We start from the raw sequence: 12793 nt of genomic DNA, 5'->3' as shown, positions 1-12793 counted from the left end.
ACTGTACCTTCTAACTAAACTTGTTTTACAGGTAACCTTTTGTATCTTCAGACTCAAAATGAAAACATACTCTAAAAACAGAACCATGAGCTGATAACTCGTTCAGGCTGCATTTATTAACCGTTAGTGACAATGATTCACTGCTTTTGATGGCTCCATAATAGGCCGTAATAATGTCTGCAGTGATTTATAGCCACTCACGTGTATCTTAGATGCTTCCTAGTAGTTGTTCCCTAAATCAAGAACACAAAGGAGATGAGAATGAAGTAACTGTGTATGATTTCAAAAGGCTTTAATGGTGTCATTTGGGATAACTGTACTCAAGTGACAAGGCCGCAAGGGAATGTGTAGTTTAATCCAAAGAACCATTAAGAAAATCTGTCAACATTTTGTATTTTGCATAGCTTCTTTAAATTAGGTCAGAGTGTTTGTATTTCATCAGTGTAATTTGTCAAATTTAGGCTTTTGAGAGCAAACGCTATGGTCTTCCAAGTTGCCTAGCTTTTTTGGTTGGGAGCGGGAGATTAGGCTGATTATGTACAGTAGGTGGGGAAATCTCTACTCCTGCTGGAATACATGGAAGCTTTTTAAGGCTCTACAAAGAGATGCACAGTTTCAGGGCTTGCTTGTGGCACAGTCATGAGGCATGCTACAGGAAAATACAGGTTTCCCTTGTATTTTGGGGGATTATTGTCAAAGTTGCTGAAAAAATGACGTTCATGCTCTGCTTCAGCCTCTCCAGTCTCATTTGGCTGTTTGATTCCTGTTCTGCCTGTTAGACTTACTGTGTCAATCTTAGCAAAGTGAATTTGACGTGTTTCTGATCCTACATTCATGTGAGCAGCTGGGAAAACAGGAAAATTTCCGATTATCGTTCTGGCTCATTTCAGTCCTTTGTTGTACAGAACCACCTGAAGTTACATTAAAGCTATATTATAAAATATATTGATGAAAAGCTGTGATATTAATGATATGAAGAACTGAGTTAAGTATATGGTAGGATTGCCTGCTGTGGCATGGTTTGCCCTCTGTCATGCTGCAGGATAGCTGCAATGTTGCTGAGGTGTGAAGAGTTCCCAAACTAGTTTGTTCGGATACTATCAGTACCAGTTCTCAGCCTCTGTGTCAGCTCTGTTTGACAAACAGAGCCATGCCTCTATTTTGGTCTCCCCTCCTCTCACTGTCTAACCTGTCCCCACTCAAACTTCTTGCCTTGGCTTATTGCGTTCCTTATCTACCAATTTTCATGAAGACCCCAGCCTTAACTAGATGATCTTTGAGGTCCCTTCCAACCTTAACCATTCTATGATTCTATGTCACCATAGTCTCCTATAAACTAAGACCCATTTTCTTGCACACTCCTGTCTTATTTTGTTTACTGTGGCTCTACTGATGCATTCTGATCTTGGAGACTTGGGTTGTGCTCAGTGCTTGGTTCAGGACTGGAGCAGACTGTAAACCTGGGGGTGTCTGTACAGAGCAGCAGGGCGCTGTCAGCAGCTCACTGCTGTTAGAAGCTGATCAGTGGTAAAGCCATCCATGAGGATTTCAGTTTTATAGGTACAGCATAAACCAGAACTTTGAGTAACCCGAGAGCCTTTTATGGAGTCTGTTAGTTTTGCCCCCACAAAGGGAGGAGTTAGGTTGTGGAGGATAAATTCACCTGCAAGAATCTAGTCAAACCTTCGACTGCCAACTCCAGCACATAAGTCCCTTGTTCTCCTCAGTTGGGATTTGCCTAATGTCCTCTCTTACCTTTATGATCCTGTTGGTCAGGCTCAACACACCAGATTTGGAGTGTTCAGTGTTCTCTCAGTTCCCGTGTCTACACATACCTGATGCTCTGGGACTGCGGTCGTTTCGCAAACCCGAACAACTGATCATCTAGAATAATGTTCTTCGTCTTCAGAGGAGCAGTGACAAATAGGCTGCTAATACCATGTGTTAGTAACTGCTAAACGGATGTATAGTGTTGTTTTAAGAATCTTCCCAAAGGCCACAGCGTAGTTCTTAGTATCTCTGAACTAGCGGGTCTCCTTAAGCTGACTTTCTATCTAACACTGAATGACAAATAAGGCTTCAGTAAACTGCAGTTTCAGTTTTGTCTGGAAGGGTAGTATGCAGTAAAGTGCTCTTGAATGAGGAACCAACAGAGGAAAAAAAAAAGGAAGCAAAGAGGAGCCCATCAAACTTACAGATTTTTAAAGCAAAAAGTGAATATTTTTCTTTTTTAACCTTTTATGAATATTAATGAACAATACTTAAATACCAAACCACAAGCTCTATAAAGTTTTCATTTAAAGACATGCTTCGTAATCAAGCAGAAATATCAGGAGAGCTGGAGAAGGCACAGACAGGTACAAACACTGCCCAGCACTTCCGCTTGCTATTTCTGTTCTTGTAGCTGAACTTAGAATGACTAATTCTTGCTGAACCGTACAGTTACAAACTGGATTCTTTACTTGCTTCGTACTCTATCATGTATTTCTTGTATTCATGTATTCACTCTATCACTATCTATTCATGAAATCACTCTATCATTTCAAAGCACTCTGCCATGAAAGATTATGAGAATTTACAGGTTGCTTTTTTTTTTTAAGTAAAAAACCTGCTCAGCTGAGCTTAACTCCATTTGCTGCAAGAGAAGTACATAGTTTTCTGAAACGTGCTTATGATTTAGGCAGATGCATTTGATTTTCATGTTTGGTTTTTTTTTTCTTACATGCAAAATAAAATTTCTTGACTGTTATTTTGCTGTATGGAACTTAATTCCATTACTTCAGGGTGAAGCTTGACGTACACTAAGACAGCCATTCCTGTTCAAATGGATACCAGGCTGTGGCTTAAGGGTTAAGTTGTGTGTTACATTTTTATTTGGTAGTGAAAACGCCTGCAGTTCCTGTGCTGGTTGTTCCTTTGTCCCCATGTCCTAAAGCTTGCCATCCTTTCAGTTGTATATATACAGGTGTTTGTGTTAGCGCACTGCCAGTCTAATTGCCAAAATCATCTGGGTTAAAAATACCTCTTTTCTCATTTCCTCTCTCGCTTTGTGTGTGAGTGTGTGTGGGAGGGTAGTTGCTGCTGAAAAAAACAACACATAGTTACACCCTGAGAGCTATGTTCTTATTTTATGCAATGTCACTTGTAAACATTGGATATGCTGTAGTAGTCTGTTTTATTACACTAGTGCAGCTTCATTATTCCTTTGCATTTCTACTGAGGATAACGAATTCTTATCAAGACTAGAATTTGGAAAAGACTCATTAACAAGTTCCCACTGTTGAGAAGGTTGTTTTTCTTGTACTTTTCCAGTATTCTTGCTTAACACAAAAAAACTAGTGAAATTCTGATGGGCACGACAGAGCTGCTGCTAGCATACAAGATTGACAGAAGTAAAATTTATTTTTATCCTTTTTGAGTAATGTGATATGACCATGAAACAGAGCAGAAAATCATTGATGAGGGAGACCTCCTTTGTAAAATGACAGTTGTAAATCATTCTTTTCTGAAGGCTTAAACTTACACCACTGTTTCGCGTGCTGCCAGACTTCATCTATAAGGATGTGTCTTCTCCCTGCTCCACCTTGCTACCTTAATTGTTTTCACAATTCATACTTTTTTAGTACCGTATTTGGTGGCTTACTAATGAGCTGTACTCCTTATAAACTGATGCATTGCTCTCGTGGTTTTTTTTTTTTTTTTTTTTTTGGATTATGTTTAAGTTGATGTTTAAGCTTGTAGGAATTATCTCTGGAGAACTTAAGAGGTTGCAATGGGAATCTGGAGTTAAATATCCAATTACAGACCTTTAGTGTGGTACTGTACCAACAAGAACTGATCAATTGTCTTTAGGTGCACTAAAGGAAAGCTATGATTATTGGCTATTTAGGGTTCTTTGTGAAAATTAAGACTCCTCTTCCATCCCAAGAAATACATGAACTGCTGCAAATCAGTAGGATAGTGAAATTTTAAAATGGAGCTGCATATGCCTTTTGTTCTTGTTTACAGTTATTTCTGTGGCATTCTTTATAATACCATTGTGTTCAGAAAGAGATAATGGTAACTGTCATGACAGAACTGGAAAACAGAAGACGTTGCCATTCTTTTTTAAAGTTTGGGAGTGGAGGCAGATTATATGACTTGCCTGAGCACACAGATGATGTCTGTGGCAATGCTTAAGTCTTTCCTCATGCTATTTAAAGGACTTGATTACTGATCCTGTTTTTGCAGGAGTATTTTTATAAGACCTAGGTCATGTTGCACTTTCTTAGTACCTTATAACAACTCCTATTGTCTGAACCTGTTTGTTTATGGGCTTACTAACCTAGAATAATAAAGTGGTTTGGATAATTTTGGCACTGGGCTTGTGCTCAGACATTTGATAGTCATTGACCTTCCTTCTGTGGAGAAGTCTGGCTCACTGCACAGCTGCACATATGCATGTGCCAGTACATCGTTGAGGAGTGAACAACTGGTGGGCAAGCATTACTAGTCCTGAATGTGCAGTCTGATACAGCAAATAGTGAGGAAAATGTACTTTAGGAGCAGTTGTTCTGGATATTATTTGATTATACTCTCCAGTTAGACAGCTTATGTTGAAGTGTAGTTAGCAGCTTAGTAAGAGATGAGCCAGCGTTGTTTTAATATTGAACAAGAGCTTCTGTAAACTAGTCTGTTTCCAGAGGGTATAAATATACATGCAAAAGGATGGACCTTCTGGTTCTAATTGGTAAAGGATGATACAGATACCTAATGTAAGATTGCAGTGGAAGTCTGCAGCTTTATATAGCTGATATGTGCTATGTGAATGTAGGATATCTGCTGACTTTTGTGATCCCTCAGTAGTAGACATCTCAGCAGGACGAGGAGGAAGGATTCACTAAATTTCTAAAGATTCAGTGCCTTCTCCATGCATGGCAGTGTTAAAAGTCTTAGTAAGTTTGGAGAAAAAAAAAAAAAGCTGAATTTCTTTCTGTGCTAACTATCCAGAAGACAGCCTTCTTTGATCATAAAACAAAACACAGTTTGACGCAGTTTTGTTCTTAGCAAACTTTGACTTCTTGTTTTGTTTCCCTGTCGTCTTTTTAAATGCTTACTGGAACAAATAAACTATTAATACAACTTCTAAAACTGAAGTTAAACTTATTGGCCAATAATTCTTCAGTACTTTTTAACCTTTTGTTTAGTCTAGTTTTCATTACTCTGCATTGCTGTTAACTTTGTTAGCAATTTACTCAGCTGACTTCACTAAAGAGAGCATTTAACACACCTGCCTTTTCAGGGTCGTGGCAGGCTTTTGATGTGAAAGGCGCTGCTTCTCTTGGTCTTTGCATGTTGCTGTGTCTATCCTGTCTAGCGTCTTGTCCTCATGTGCTTGTGGTGGTTTTTATGCTCTACCTTAGTAATCTGACCTAGTTTCTGTTTCTTGAATGCTTCTTTCTTATATTTTATGGTCAGTGAAGACCTCACAACTTGGCCAACTTCACTTCTTTACTGTCTTCCCTTCCCCAATAGGATCGTTTGGATGCAATAGCTCTCCTATTAAGTAATCAGATTTCCATAACTCTTCTTTGCCTTGCGCTTGCCTATTGTGAGACTTCCCTGAGTCTGTTTACTCTTAAGGGTTGTCAGCTGGTTGTTTTTTTCTTTTCTTTTTTTTTCATTTCTTTCACTCAAGTCATATTCATCTTTGTATGTTTACTAGTTCCTTCAAATTGGTTAGAGGGCTCTTCCAGATTGGATTATCTCTACAGTATTTAATAGGAGAAAAAGAATTATTGGTAAACAGTCTACTAGAATTAATGACAGGATTTGTAAAGGTCTTGGTAGTTAGTGTTGTCCCTTGTATGATCAACTAACAGATTATTTAAACACATGACTATGAGGGGGATTGGGAGTGTGTGTGCAAACTGAAATAAATCTACCTGATTATTGATCCTGTCTGAAAATGGTTTAGGAGATTAGACTTCAAAATATATTGTTTCTACAGTCTTAAGCATGCTTTTGGGATTTGGTGTTCAGTAGATGCATAGTTCATACTCTAGGTTTCTAGCTTCCTGGTTTTTGAGTGTGTGCGTGTTATGCTGCTGGCAGTTGTGATGGGAGAGCATGGTGCCAAACTCATTAGAAGTTGTTTGTCATGGAGAAGGGACCAAGGAAGCCTGCGTTGGAAGACTGCTCTCGTGCCTTCTCCATCTCTTCCCCAGTTCTTCCTAGGTGGTTGTGATAATTCTGTGCTAGTCTGATCTCTCCACCTCAGCTCAATGAAATTTGGAATGTACATGTGCTTTTGTAAATCCTAGTGATGTTGAAAATGGACAAACCATCTTAAATATGTTAAGATTTCTTGATTATTGCTGCAAGAGAAATAAGGCTCTTTGCAATGATGAGAGTTTTAACACAAACAATGTGCTGCTACTGTTCCTAAAGCCATTAATGACAGTAAATGGTTATGCACAGGACTCGAAGACTTCCAACTGTTATTTTCCTACAACGCTTTTATTGTTATTTAAAAAATTCTGTTCCTGTAACTGTTTTATTTCTAAGTTTTGAGTAGCTGGATAACTGCTTTTAGTAGGATTGCCTTTTTCCTCCCTTGACCTGTGCTTCTAATACTAATACTGAGTTAGGAAACAAGGACATCTGTGATCTTGCACATGAACATACCAGTAGATGTGGAAAATCTATAACAAACTTCTGTCTACGTTTCATGTTTTGTGATAGGAAACAGCAAAAAGAAAGATTTCTGCTACCCTCCTTACCCAATTAAGGTTTTAAAAAATGTTTGTTATCCTAGAGTAAAGGTGGGGGAATGCAGTTTTGACAGTCTTCAATGTAGTGAACTTATGTTAATTATTTATACGATAGGCAAAATAATGCTTCCTGAGTACCCTGATCCTTTTAGTGTATGCGTATTTAGAAATTAACCTATAATAAATTTTTGTGCTCTTAACACATATAATAGTTAGTGATATAATTATGGATATTTGTTATATATGACTCTATTTAATGTTATCTATAAAATCATACAATGCTTACAAAACTACTTAGTACTAGTCTTAAATGCAATTTTGTGCCTCCTTTGATAGACAGATTACTAACAGAGCTGTTCCCTGCCCATGAACCTTCACCCATTTTTTTTTTTCCCAAAAGTCTGAGGAATATAGTCCATTCCTTGATTACAGTATACTTTCTCTCCATTTGAAAATGCTTCTTTGTTGTCTCTGAGGAGATGTTGTTTTGTTTTGGTTTTTTTTCGGTTTTAGTTAATTTTAAGCTGATTGCTGTTAATGAAGTCATTCTATTCTCAGTTTCACCAAGATCCTAATTTTTTTCATAATTGAAAGGCCTAACATACACGGCTTCCTGTCTCGATCTGTGAGAGAGAACAGATTTATTTTAAAACCAACTTCATTTCAAGTAGTAAGGCATCAAATTAAGGGTCATTTTTAAAACATTTGCTAGAGTAAATAATTTCTACGTGAGTGGAATAAAGTAACTTCAGCTGAGCAGTGTGAAAATAGTTGGCTAGAAAGGTCTTTTGCGTGATGATAACTTTTAATGAATCTTGAAATCTGAAAAGGTTGTAAAAGTATTAATATTTTACTGATATGTGAGACAAAGCCATTTGGAAAAAAACAAACAAACAACAGAGATGCAATGAATGTCATCCAGTCTGGATTTATGGAAAATAATTTTACGAATATGATGTCTCATCGTCGCATTTGACACAGGAACATTTTAAAAAACTTTTAGAAGTTACTCTGGTTGCTGAGAGAATATTGTTAACAGATTTTGAGACTAGTTTCAGTGTCTAGTGGGGATGGTCCAAGTACATTTAATCTCGTCTTCTAGGAGATGATAGACTAGTGACCTAAGTGAGGTCTCCTTCGTACTTACTTTCTATGGTTATAAAGGGAAGGATCTATTTTACAAGAGGAAAGAAACAAGAGTGGAAGTGTAGGGGTTACAAAATTAGAAAAAAAGCTGTGTTTTCTACTCTTATTTCAGGTAAATGCCTCATACTGGCAGAATATTGAGAAGCAGGGCAAGAAAATCTGCTTCAGTTCTGTGAGACAAAGCTGCTGATTTTGTTAACTGGACTTGCACTCCTTCTCAATTGCTTGTTTTTCTTTGAAATATTTCCTGCGTTTTGGATAAGTTTGTGAGATCTGAGAATATTTTATTCAGCCTCTTTTATGCTGAACAACTTGCACTCAGACTTCATGAGACTGTACTTGTTCTGTGGGATGGGCACTTGTGAGTTTTCTAAGCACTGAAAAAAGATCTTAGGAATAAAATTCTTCATAATATCTTTAATAATATTCTTTGTTAAGCCTCTTTTGATTGAATGTTTTTAGTTGTTTGTAATCTTCATTGAAGTTTGAGTCACTGTAAGATACTTTCTAGTGTTAAAGGAAATAAATATTACGTATGTGATGTTCTGGTGCTTCTAAGTATTGACTACTGGGCTTGCAGAAAGTATCACAGTCTTATAGTTATGAAAGATAAAGTTTGAACTGAGTGTTCCAGCTTAGATACTTTCAAGTTTTTAAACCCATTTTCTGTATGTATTATATTTTCAAGCACTGAAGATGTGTATAAACTGTGGAATCTGGTTGAAAACAAGGTTTATGACAGAAAGCTATGCTGCACTCATATTTAGCTGAGTGAGAATGGCTGGGGGAAATTATAAAGTTAAGAATTAGCTTTATTTTGTGGGGCTAGTGCAATGGGAAATGCCCAGGATGTTGAAAACTGGCCATACCTGGGAAGCAAAGGGGTTTGTTTATGGCGTTTTTGAAGTATTGCATTTTGACTCTGTTCCTCTTTTTTTTTAAATTTTGTTTTCAGATCTTGAGTCAGATGACTGTGCGTCCATATACATCTTTAATGTAGACCAACCATCATCCTCTGTAAATCAGCCAATTTGTATTCCTCGCCATGGATTGCAGTCTCACTCCTCTCCTTTGTCACCACCTACCAGACTTCAGAGTCATAAGAACTATGAGGGAACTTGTGAGGTACCGGAATCCAAATACAGTCCACTAGGTGGACCCAAACCCTTCGAGTGCCCTAGTATTCAAATTACATCCATTTCACCCAACTGTCATCAGGGGATTGAAACCAGTGAAGATGAATTGCACACAAATGGCACAGAAAATGAGTATATGGAAAGGCCTTCAAGGGACCATCTCTATCTTCCTCTTGAGCCATCATATAGGGAATCATCCCTTAGTCCAAGCCCTGCCAGCAGCATTTCCTCCAGAAGTTGGTTTTCAGACGCTTCCTCTTGTGAATCCATTTCCCATGTTTATGATGATGTAGACTCAGAGCTAAATGAAGCAGCTGCACGATTTACCCTTGGCTCTCCTTTGGCATCTCCTGGTGGTTCTCCAAGAGGTCCCAGTGATGAATCTTGGCAGCAGCCTTATGGATTTGGGCATGCCTTGTCACCTAGACAATCTCCCTGTCATTCTCCTAGAACTAGTATTACAGACGAAAATTGGCTAAGCCCTAGACCAACATCAAGGCCCTCATCAAGACCTACGTCCCCTTGTGGGAAACGACGACACTCCAGTGCTGAGATTTGCTATGCTGGTTCTCTCTCTCCTCACCATTCTCCAACTCCATCACCTGGCCATTCTCCCAGAGGAAGCGTAACAGAAGACACATGGCTAAACACTTCCATCCATAACGTACAAGGCCTTAATTCTGGCCTTTCACCATTTCAGTGTTGTACAGAGACTGATATTCCTCTAAAAACAAGAAAGACCTCAGAGGATCAGACTGCCACTTTATCTGGAAAAATAGATATCTGTCCTGAAGAACAGGGTAACTTATCATCATCCCTTGAAACTGCAGTAGATGACTGCTCTGGATCTCAACACACCTTGAAAAAAGATTTGCCCGGAGACCAATTTCTTTCTGTTCCTTCGCACTTTACCTGGAACAAACCAAAGCCTGGTCATACTCCTATATTTCGGTAAGTGATTCGAAAGTCCTTCCAAAGGCGTCCCTCCTGTTTTTCCGCTTCTATGCATCTTTAATAGAGATATAAACATGCTTATGCTTCAGTGTTGTAGTAAGACTTCTTAAAGAAAACTTCTTGGAGGCAGGTAGGTGATATAATTAAGAAAAAACAAGTAGAGACACAAAAGACCTGTCTTTTTCTTCTTTTAAAAATACAGTAGATGCATTGTAACATAGGATTATTTCTATTTGAATAAAGTTTGTTTGCATACAGGCACAGAGCCCAGCTGAATCAAACGTCTGCAGGCTTTGTGCACGCTTCACAGTTTCAGCTAATCCCAGCAGTTAGCATTCTAATATAGCAAAAGAAACCTGACTTACCTGATTTTATAAAACTGTGAGACTGCAACAGAGGTGGAAAGTTTGTTTGCATTTGGTTTTACTTGCTTCTTTGTGCTGATAGACTTCTAGAAATAGAATAGAGAAGTAAATTTGCATGCCATACTGAAAACCATCCAGAAAGAATTGATTCCTGGACTGTAGTTCCAAGGGTGGTGCTGAATTAACTGGCTCTTTTCCCTTTGTAGTCCTGTCATGTGCTAGCAGGGTGGTTTGTGGAGACTCAGAAGAGGGAAGTAGTTCAGTTGGAGGGAAAAGTCACCCTCCTTCCCATTTGTTCCTTTTTAGATGGAGCAGTGCTGTGATCTTTCCAACCATCTAGCTTCTGGAATCGCTTTGCCAGCACAGTGCAGTGGGTGAAGCAGAAATGAGAACTCCTTAACCAGCATTGCTGCCGAATGGACAGATGTGATTATTTAGCTCAAGTTATCCATTTAATTCCTGAACCTTTTTCTTGCTTTATTAGGTTTTAAAAATAAGGAGTAGGGAGGTACAGGGACGCAGAAGCTGCGGACGTTTTTTTGTGTAGACATTTTATAAGAAAGGTACATTAGATTAATATCTCTAAAACACAGTTATCCATATAAAAGCCATATTATAGGTTTAAACGTTAGTGCTTCTATGCTAGTCTGTATTGATTTTAAAATAGCTTTGATTAAAATAAGCATTCCTTGTGGACAGAATGATGCTAAGATTTGCTTTTCAAGGATATAGTGGATGAAGCAATTCCTCTTTCTTAGAGTGGAGAGGAAAACAAAAAAGATAGGGTAGGATTCTCCACATATATATGCTTTATTTTGAAAAAGACAAAGCTTAAATCCTAAAAGTTAATGACCAAATATAGTGTTCTTCTCATTGCAAAATAATCTTTGCAAAGCACTTGTTTTCACACTCTGTATTTTTAATTTTAGAAAGGATGGCTTAGAAAACAGTTGTGGTTTTAACGTTTTCCTCCCCTCCATCACCTCCTCCCCCAAAGTAAGTGAAGCAAAATAAAGAAATGTTTATGACCACTCTTCAGAGATGCCCTATGGAAGACTCTTTTTCCTGGCTCTGAGAGTTTTAAATTCTTAGCAGAAAACTAGAATTAACTATTGCCCAGTAAGCCAAGCTTACTGAAGAGGTATTCTTTTCAGGAACCCCCCTCAAAAGCACAGCTTGTTATAAGTGGATGCTGACTTTCATGGCAACATGCTGTTTTTTATGTAATTCCCTTTTCTAGTGGCTTTTTCCAAATTTGGATACCCTTCTTGCATCATTTTCACGTCTTGATGTATCTCCTGATGACTTGCCAGATGAACAGACATGTTGAAAAAATATTTTAGCATACGTGTTCTCATTCTCTGTTGGGCACATGAATGTTCTCAGGGGTGTCCGTCTTGTGGAATACAGAAGCACTCAGCCACCTTTTAATGACTGCTATAGCTGACCCTTTTCCTCCGTGTTTTAGGCAGAGAACTAATGGAGAAAATTCAGCTGTAACTTTTATTATTGGGTATCTAAGAAGGAAATTATGAACACAAATGGATGAAATACAAACCAGTACATTCAGGGTACAGTGAAACAGCCTTGAAACAAATGGAAGATGAGTGAATCATAGCTGAAAGAGCTTCCCGAAGGGCAGCTTCTAACCGGTGCTATCAAATAGACCTCAGTGTTCGTCTGAGGTCTAACAATGAACTTTTCAGTTTTACTGCTGAACATATTCCTACGTGTTGATAGATCAGTGTCACACAGAAGACTCGTTTTTATTAATGCAAAACTTCTCTTAATTTTAAAACTAAGTTTTGTATAAATTCTTTAGAAGTTGTCAACTAGCTTAGCACGTTAACATCTAAATGTATTTTAACAATGCTTATTCAGCCATTTTGCCATTTTTGCATAATTGTATAACCACAGATTTTAATTTCTCCTCTCCTCAGAAAAGTATTAATTTTAGTGAGTAGAAGTTGGGGTTTTTTTCTTTTGTTTTCTTTAATGTCCTTCTGCATAACAGTTGATGAATGTGAACTTTAACAGTAAAGACACAAAACTGCTACCTGGAAAATTCTGTTTTACCAGATCTGAAACTACTGTGTTGACAGATACGTTAACTGTCTTGAAGATTTCTTTTAAATTATATTGCAGTCTGCTCACCTGTCAGTAAAAGGTCTTCAGTCTGTTACTAGAATCTTTTCATTCTAACTAAAACAATGATGACTATTTTTCTTTAATTGTGTGTTTTGGACTTGTATTGTTAGCTCACAGGCTAACGTAGTTCATAAAAGGTGAGACTACTGAAGGGTAAAGGCACATAAGCACATGAACATACAGGGATGTGGCAAAATGGGGTGTGAATCTATGGGTCTTTAGTGAGATGGCCAAAATAGTTACAAAAATAGATATTCAGTTAAACCTGCTTCCTCTTGTAGTGAGGAGAACT

General features: G+C 38.0%; 1 protein-coding gene across 2 annotated transcripts in view; it reads left to right on the top strand.

Annotated features, from left to right (window-relative positions):
- Window positions 1–12793, top strand: part of NFATC3 (nuclear factor of activated T cells 3) — a 74754-nt gene that overhangs the window by 8119 nt on the left and 53842 nt on the right. For both annotated transcript variants that reach the window (XM_086620774.1, XM_086620773.1), the window contains exon 2: window positions 8854–9985. In XM_086620774.1, coding sequence (XP_086476900.1) covers window positions 8854–9985 — 1132 coding nt within the window. The remainder of the gene's footprint in view (window positions 1–8853; window positions 9986–12793) is intronic.

The sequence above is a fragment of the Tauraco erythrolophus genome, chromosome 15, assembly GCF_009769465.1.
Source record: "Tauraco erythrolophus isolate bTauEry1 chromosome 15, bTauEry1.pri, whole genome shotgun sequence".
Lineage (NCBI taxonomy): Eukaryota > Metazoa > Chordata > Aves > Musophagiformes > Musophagidae > Tauraco > Tauraco erythrolophus.
This window is presented reverse-complemented; position numbering and strand designations above follow the sequence as displayed.